Here is an 8,151-nt window from a genome sequence, read left to right as displayed (position 1 = left end):
GCAATGGCGCGATCTCGGCTCACCGCAACCTCCGCCTCCTGGGTTCAGGCAATTCTCCTGCCTCAGCCTCCCGAGTAGCTGGGATTACAGGCACGCACCACCATGCCCAGCTAATTTTTTGTATTTTTAGTAGAGACGGGGTTTCACCGTGTTGACCAGGATGGTCTCGATCTCTTGACCTCGTGATCCACCCGCCTCGGCCTCCCAAAGTGCTGGGATTACAGGCTTGAGCCACCGCGCCCGGCTTGGTGTTGATTTTCTATGCTTGCTCTGGTACAACTAAGTGAGTAGGTTCAACTCTCCGGGCCTCAGTTTCCCCACCTGCCAAACAAACTAGTTGGATCTTACTTCTGGGTCCTCTCCTGGTTCTAAAACCATAGGCCCCTTCATTGATGGAGAAATGACTGGTCATGCGGCGGAAGGTCTTGGCACACCTCCGTACGAGCAGTATACTCACAGATTCATCCCAGGATAGGATCCACGTCCTGGTGGCAGAGCCCTGCCGCAGACCCTCAGCAGGCCACAGCGGGAGGCAGGGGAGGCCAGCACCCTCACAAAACGCCCCCCACGGCGCCCACTGCTGTCCTCCCCCCACTCAGTCCCGGGGAAGAGGGCGAGTGCAGAGGCCCTCTCAGGACGCTGTGGGCGGCAGAGATCAGAGATACGTCCCCACGCTCCCACGCCCTCAGGTACAGGGTGCCTACAGGTACTGCCGTCTATTTCTAAGGTCACGGTGCAATTTAAAAAGTATTCCCCATTTTAAAAACCTTCCCCTGGACCTCCACAGAAAGGGCCGCGGCCTCTCTCGGCAGGCATACCTGGGTCAGCGTGGCATCGAACAGCTTGCAGGCTTCGTTGCTTGTGGTGGAGAGCGGGAGCCTCGCGTCCTTCCAGGCCTGCAGACGGCAAGAAGGGAAGAGCAAGGCCTTCTTCCCAGGAGCCCTTCAAAATTCCACACACACAAGTCGCCTAGCCCCTCTGATCTCCATCTTCCTCATCAGCAAAATGGGCTCAGGCTTCCCGTGCTGGGCGGATTGCAAGGAGCCCCTCACCTTCGCGGGCTTCCCTGCGTCCCACGCCATGCCCAGTGAGCTACGCTTTTTAGGAGCTCTTGGGGTCTCCTGAGTACCCTGACGGGCGCCCCTTATTTCCTTTGGTGGGGACCCCACAATAAGGTCCTCGGGTCGCTTCCAGGCGTTGCTGCGGACGCGCCCGTGCGCCCAGGGATCACCTCGCGCCCCGCGCCCCGTGCCCCGTGCCCAGGCCATGTCTCCTGCCATTCTCCCTCGCCGCTGCCGGGATTTCTCCCCGCCCAGGACCGGGCCACGCCCTGGTCCCGGGGTCCGAGCGGGACCTGGCCGGGAGCAGCCTCGGTGTACCTGGCAGTCACGCAGAGGCGCGAGCGCAGCCATGGTGCCCGACTGGGAGCCTGCGGGTAGCTCCGGACGCCCGGGCCTTCCGGGGTGGGGGCCGGGCGGCCGCGCTCTCCCGCTCCCTCACTGGTGGGTTTCGGACACACCCGCCCCGGCCCAGCACCCGGGCCCGCCCCGGAAGCCCAGCCGGACTACTCCGCGCCGCGGCGGCTGCGCCGGCTCCCCTGCCCCGGGGCTGCCGGAATCCAGGCTGGAGGGACGCGTTAGGGCCCCCTGGGCACGCGCTTGCCCCCATCGGACCGGAGCGTTGGGCGAGAGGGAGGAGGCGCGGGCCGGGGGATGCGCGCACCGCGGTCTGACCCTCTCCCCTTGCCAGGGGCTTCTCCTTGCTGGGGACCCTGCTGGGGCGGCGGCCTCTGTCAGGGTCCCTTGGGAGCAGGCAGCCCTGGGACAGCGATCACTTTCAAGTTTATCTCGTCGCGGTCTGCAGCCACCCGCGCGCGCACGGCACACACTCACTGGGCGTTAGGGGCCGGCTTCACTGGGTGGTCCCGCCACCTCCCATCCTCCCTTCTCAAGGATTTGCAGCGGAAAAATCGCTCTGTCTCCTGCAGTAGTGGCTTCTCCCTCTGGACCGGCCGGGTCCGAACTCTGCCACCAACCACACACAGCCCCAAGCCAATGGACTCACCTAGTTTAATCTGCCCCCGCCCCAGGCTGCAGGAATCCAGGACGTAGACCAAGGGCTGAGCCAGATTTGGCCTTTATTTAACATGTTGATATTTTGTTCATCATGGACTTTTTGTATTCGTTTTGATTTTTGAAATATTGCATTACAATATTATTTATGTCGGAGCTGAAAAGATAAAACTCTTAGAAAACAAGTAAATATTCATGACCTTGGATTTGGCGATGGATTCTTAGAGGTGACACCGAAAGGACAAGCAACAGCAAAGTAAACTGGACTTCATCAAAATTAAAAACTTTTCCGCATCAAACGACACTACTCAGGAAACCGAAAAGATTAACACAGTGGGAATAAATGTTTGCAAATCATATGTTGGATAGGTGTCTAGAATCCAGATATATAAAGATTTCTTGGCCGGGTGCGGTGGCTCATGCCTATAATCCCAGCACTTTGGGAGGCTGAGGAAGGCCCTTCCAGGTGTTGCTGGGGACACACCTGTGAGCCCAGGGGTCCGCAGCAGTGCCTGAAAGGGCCTCCTTCAGCCTCCCAAGAGGCCCCAAGGGGCCAAGAATAAGGGTGGTCCCTAAGTGAGGGACCACAGATGAGAGACCCCCCAGTGAGACCCTCAAGTGACCCTCTGAAGAGGTCAATATGCCCCCCAAGAGAAGAGTCACTTTTGCAGCTGAGTGCAGCCAGATGCCAGCGACAACAAAAGCTCGCCCCACCCCCTTCCTCTACCAGCTTGGGGGCCAGAGGCAGCCTGCCAAGAGGGCAAAGGCCAGGGCTGAGGAGGGGAGCAGTTAATAAGCAATGATGTATTAACCTCGTTGTGTATTAGTCAATAGAGTTTTGACTATTACATGGGCTCGACACGTTAATTACTGAAGAAAACTTTATTTTTATTTATTTTTATTTTTTGAGACAGAGTATTGCTGTCACCCAGGCTGGAGTGCAGTGGCACAATTTCGGCTCCCTGCAACCTCCGCTTCCCAGGTTCAAGTGATTCTCCTGCCTCAGCCTCAGAGTAGCTGGGATTATAGGCACGTGCCCACATGCCCGGCTAATTTTTGTATTTTTAGTAGAGATGAGTTTTCGCCATGTTGGCCTAGCTAGTCTCCAACTCCTGCTTTCAGGTGATCCACCTGCCTCAGCCTCCCAAAGTACTAGGGTTACAGGCATGAGCCACAGCATCTGGCCAAGTAACTTTATTTTAATCAAAGGTGAACCAAGAACTTTTAGCCGCGGAGTGGCTGTGGCAGTGCACTAGGCTCAGGCAGTGCATCTGCCTGAGCAGGGTGTTGTTGGGGGAGATATAAATTCTTTTTCTTTTTTGAGACATAGTTTCGCTCTTGTTGCCCAGGCTGGAGTGCAATGGTGTGATCTTGACTTACCGCAACCTCTGCCTCCCAGGTTCAAGTGATTCTCCTGCCTCAGCCTCCTGAGTAGCTGGGATTACAAGCATGCACCACCACACCCTGCTAATTTTTTATATTTTCAGTAGAGATGGGGTTTCTCCATGTTGTCAGGCTGGTCTCAAACTCCTGACCTTAGGTGATCTGCCTGCCTCAGACTTTCAAAATGCTGGAATTCCAGGTGTGAGCCACCGTGCCTGGCCAGCTGTAGTGAGCCAAGATCGCGCCACTACACTCCAGCCTGAGCGCTCCAGCCGGACCGATAAATCAAGACTCATCTCAAAAAAAAAAAAAAAAAAACTGTTTACTCAACATACTGGTTACAGTCCTGAGGAAACCAGTCCCAGGGTGCTTAGCAGCAATATTTGTAGTGGAAAAATATAGACAGCAACCTTGACAACCACCGGTAGGAGAATAGATAAACTCTAGTATACAGCCTCAGTAAAATACTCTGTCGTCGTGAAAATGAATGAACAAAGCTACATGAATCAATGTGATCTTTATAACCTGTAGAAGAATATATGCAATATGATAGCATTATGGGAAGTCTAGTAACATGCAAAACAGTATATTGCTGATAAATTTGTCCCTATGTAATAAAACAATAAAGAAATGCAAGCGAATAAAAACGACCTGGGTTAATAGTTACCCTCGGGAGAAGTCTGGGGATTGTCCCTTGAAGGATACGCTGAGGTTTACAGTCCTATTGAAATTGTTTTATTGCTTTAGCTGGGGGATGGGCATAGAAGTGGCCTTTATTCTTTCTTATATCTTTATGTAAATCTTAGATATTTTATAAATTAGTAAGAAATGCCCTTGGCTCATCCCATTTCTCCCTGGCTACTGCCCCACCAGAACTTACCCAAAGATTTGTATGTGATCATCTCCACCTCCCCATCTTCTTTCCATTTCCCCGTCAGTCCACTCCACTCAAACTTTTGTCCCCAACACGCCACTGACACTGCTCTTGTCCAGGACACCAAAGACCTCCTGTTCCCAAATTCAGTGGCCATTCATCTCTCTGACCTCGGCCACATTGGACATGGCTGGCCATGTCCTCTTTCTTGAAACCCTCTGGCCCTGGCTTCCAGCTCTCCCCTGCTCTCCTGCCCTACTGCCCTCCTCCTCCAGCTCCACCTTGGCTGGAGGACTCCAGGGTCTGTCCACTTCTCCACCGTGCCTCTTCCCTATGTGACCTCTGAGAACCCTAATCTGTCTTCAGTCCTGCCATTTATTTCCCCTACCCCTAGTCCGCTCTGGCTGCCATTGCAAAATACCACAGACCGGGTGGTTTAAACAATGTATTTCTCATGCTCTGGAGGCTGGAATCCAAGACCAGGGCGACAGCACTGTCCAGTTCCTGGAGAAGGCCTTCTTCCTGGTTGGAAGACTGCTGCCTTCTTCTGTCTTCACATGGTCTTTGCCTGGTGTGTGCCTATGCATGGTCGTGGAGAGGGCATGTTTCCCCTCTTCTTATGAGGCTACTGATGTGGTTTGGCTGTGTCCCCACCCAAATCTCATCTTGCATTCCCAGGTATTGTGAGAGGAACCCAGTGGGAGGTAATTGAATCATGGGGGCAGGTCTTTCCCGTGCTGTTCCTGTGACCATGAATAAGCCTCATGAGATCTGATGCTTTTAAAAAGGGGAGTTTCCCTGCACAAGCTCTTTTCTCTTGTCTGCTGCCATGTGAGACATGCCTTTCACTTTCCGCCATGATTGTGAGGTCTTCTCACCATGTGGAACTATAAGTCCAATAAACCTCTTTCTTTTGTAAATTGCCCAGTCTCAGGTATGTCTTTATCAGCAGCATGAAAATGGACTAATACACCCACCATGAGTGCCCCACCCTCATGACCTAATTAACTCTCATTATGATACCTCCCAAAGGGTCCACCTCCAAATACCATCACGTTGGCAATTGGGGCTTGAGTATATTAATTCGGGGGACACATTCACTCCATGGAGCCCCTAAATACCTGACTTGGATCAGAATGACCAACAGGAAACAGCTGACATGTGACCATGTTTGATCTATCAAAGCAGCAATTTCCTGAGATCCCCCCTAATAAAGACTGCTTTCTGGACAGGCCTGACAGGCACGTGCAGTTGAACTTGTTCGCTCTTTTTCACATTTGACGTGCAGGGCTGGTTTCACGGGTGTGCACCTGGGCAGTCACATTTCGGTCTCACACATAAAAGGGCCCTGTGCTTGCTTAATGCTCTGCTGCAGCTGTGCTAAAATTCCAAATAATATTTGAATGAGGAACCATGCACTTTTCATTGGCAGAGGGCCCCCAAAATTACGTAGCTGGTCCTTCTGACATCTAATCCATTAACCAGTGCTGTCTCTTCCACATGCAAAGGCAAACTGAGCCAAGATCAGCTCACGTATGCACCCGCTGACCCTCCCACACCCAGGCCTGTCCCTTCCACTTCACTGGGTCCTCCTCATTGGCCTACCTTCTTCCACTCTTGCTTACCGTCAATCTGTTTCCCAACAGTAGGATGATGCTTGCAAGATGGAAATCAGGTCAGGCCCCTTTGCTGCTCAAAACCCTCCAAAGGCTTCCCGGCCCACATGAGACAAAATCCAATCGTGTCAGTTACTAGCCCTACAAGCCCTGCCTGCTCTTTGGCCATCTGTCCAGTTACATGTTCGCCACTCACCATCTTCCTCACTTACCCCAGACACATTATTAACCTCTCTCCTGCCTGTCTCGATGCTTTTGCACATACAATTCCCTCTCCGAGGAATGCTATTCCTTACCACAGCTTGCTCCCTTACGTCCGCAGATCTGTGGGCTCAGATGGCATCTCCCCAAAGGCCTTTCCTGACTCATAGCTCATTCCTATTCCTTATTTCTTACCTGCCTTACTTTTCTTCACACCACTTTTCACAGCTGAAATCACACACATTCATCTTGGCTTGATTATTTCTGATCACTCCCACTGTAATAGAAGCTCTGTAAGAATAGGACCAGAGCTAATGCCTAGACAAATGCATAGCATGTAGTAGGTGCTGAAGAAATGTATGGAATAGGCTGGGCATGGTGGCTCATACCTGTAATCCAGCACTTTGGGTGGCTAAGGGGGGAAAATTACTTGAAGCCAAGAGTTCAAGACCAGCCTGGACAACATAGGGAGACCCTATCTCTACCAAAAAAAAAAAAGAAAAAAGTTAGCTGGGTGTGTACCTGTAGTCCCAGATACTCAAGAGGTTGAGGCAGGGGAATCACTTGAGCTGAGGAACTTGAGGCAGGAGAATCACTTGAGTTCAGGAGCTGGCAGCCACAGTGAGCTGTAATGGTGCCAGGGCACTCCAGCCCGGGTGACAGAGGAAAACCCTGTCTCAAAAAAAAAAAAAAAAAAAAAAGAAGTGACAATAAGAATACAAATAATAAAGTGGTAGACCTAAATCGGCCATATCAATAATCAGGTTAAATGGTGATGGTACAAATATTTCCATTAAAAGGCAGAGATTGACTAGATTTAAAAAACCTCCATTATATGTTGCCTACAAAAGACCACTTTAAATATAAAGACATGAATAAGTTGAAAGTAAATGAACGAAAAAAATATGCCATATAAGCAGTAAGCAAAAGAGGGCTAGCGCGGCTAGTTTAATATCAGGTCAATTAGACTCTGAAACAAGGAGTACCACCAGAGATAAAGAGCGAAATTTCACGGTGAGGCGCGGTGGCTCACACCTGTAATCCCAGCACTTTGGGAGGCCAAGGTGGGCGGATCACCCGAGCTCAGGAATTTGAGACCAGTGTGGGTAACACGGCAAAACCTCCTCTCTACAAAAAGTACAAAACTAGGCCAGGCATGGTGGCCCATGCCTGCAGTCCCAGCTACTTGGGAAGCTGAGGTGGGAGGATCACCTGAGCCCAGGGAGATCCAGGCTGCAGTGAGCTGTGATCACGCCATTGCATTTCAACCTGGGCAGTGGAGTGAGACTCTGTCTAAAAAAAAAAAAAAAAAAAAAAAACAGAGAAAGAGAGAGAGATTTCATAATGATAAACGAGCAACTCATCAGGGCAACCACAAATGTGTATATATTTAATAAACAGAAGGCCAGATGAGATGGCTCACCCCTACAAACCCAGTACGTTGGGAGGTGGAGTGGGGTTGATATGGTTGGGCTCTCTGTCCCCACCCAGATCTCGTCTTGAAGTGTACTCCCATAATTCCCATGTGTTGTGGGAGGGATCCAGTGGGAGATAATTGAATCAGGGGGTAGTTTCCCCCACACTGTTCTTGTGGTAGTGAATACGTCTCAGAAGATCTGACGGTTTTATCAGCGGTTTCTGCTTTTGTGTGTTCCTCGTTCTCTCTTGCCACTGCCATGTAAGAAGTGCCTTTCACCTCCTGCCATGATTCTGACGCCTCCCCAGCCATATGGTACTGTAAGTCCAATTAAACCTTTCTTCCCAGTCTTGGGTATGTCTTTATCAGCAGAATGAAAATGGACTAATACAGGGGAGACTCAATTAAGGCCACAAGTTTGAGACCAGCCTGTAAAACACAGCAAGACCCCCATCTCTACAAAAATAAAAACATGAGTCAGGTGTAGTCACGTAGACCTGTTGTCTGCGAGGCTGAGGCAGGAGGACTCCTTGAGTCCAGGAGTTCAAGGTTACAGTGAGCTATGATTGCACCATTGCACTCCAGGCC

General features: G+C 51.1%; 1 protein-coding gene across 3 annotated transcripts in view; it reads right to left on the bottom strand.

Moving 5' to 3' along the window:
* The window catches only part of TTC38 (tetratricopeptide repeat domain 38), a 29,267-nt gene extending 26,867 nt beyond the window's left edge, over positions 1-2,400 (bottom strand). For 2 of the 3 annotated variants that reach the window (XM_032261482.1, XM_032261484.1), the window contains exons 1-2: positions 1,380-1,531; positions 819-896 (exon numbers count right to left, since the gene is read on the bottom strand). In XM_032261482.1, coding sequence (XP_032117373.1) covers positions 819-896; positions 1,380-1,412 — 111 coding nt within the window. In that variant the 5' untranslated portion in view covers positions 1,413-1,531. Of the gene's footprint in view, positions 1-818; positions 897-1,379; positions 1,532-1,892 lie in introns of those variants that run through there. The other variant, XM_032261485.1, reaches the window with a different exon arrangement.
* Positions 2,401-8,151: the final 5,751 nt, after the last annotated feature.

This window comes from Sapajus apella, unplaced genomic scaffold (assembly GCF_009761245.1).
Source record: "Sapajus apella isolate SASKATOON/1434 unplaced genomic scaffold, GSC_monkey_1.0 scaffold123, whole genome shotgun sequence".
Taxonomy (NCBI): domain Eukaryota; kingdom Metazoa; phylum Chordata; class Mammalia; order Primates; family Cebidae; genus Sapajus; species Sapajus apella.
The sequence above is the reverse complement of the archived record's forward strand: the minus strand, read 5'-3'. Positions and strand labels throughout refer to the sequence as shown.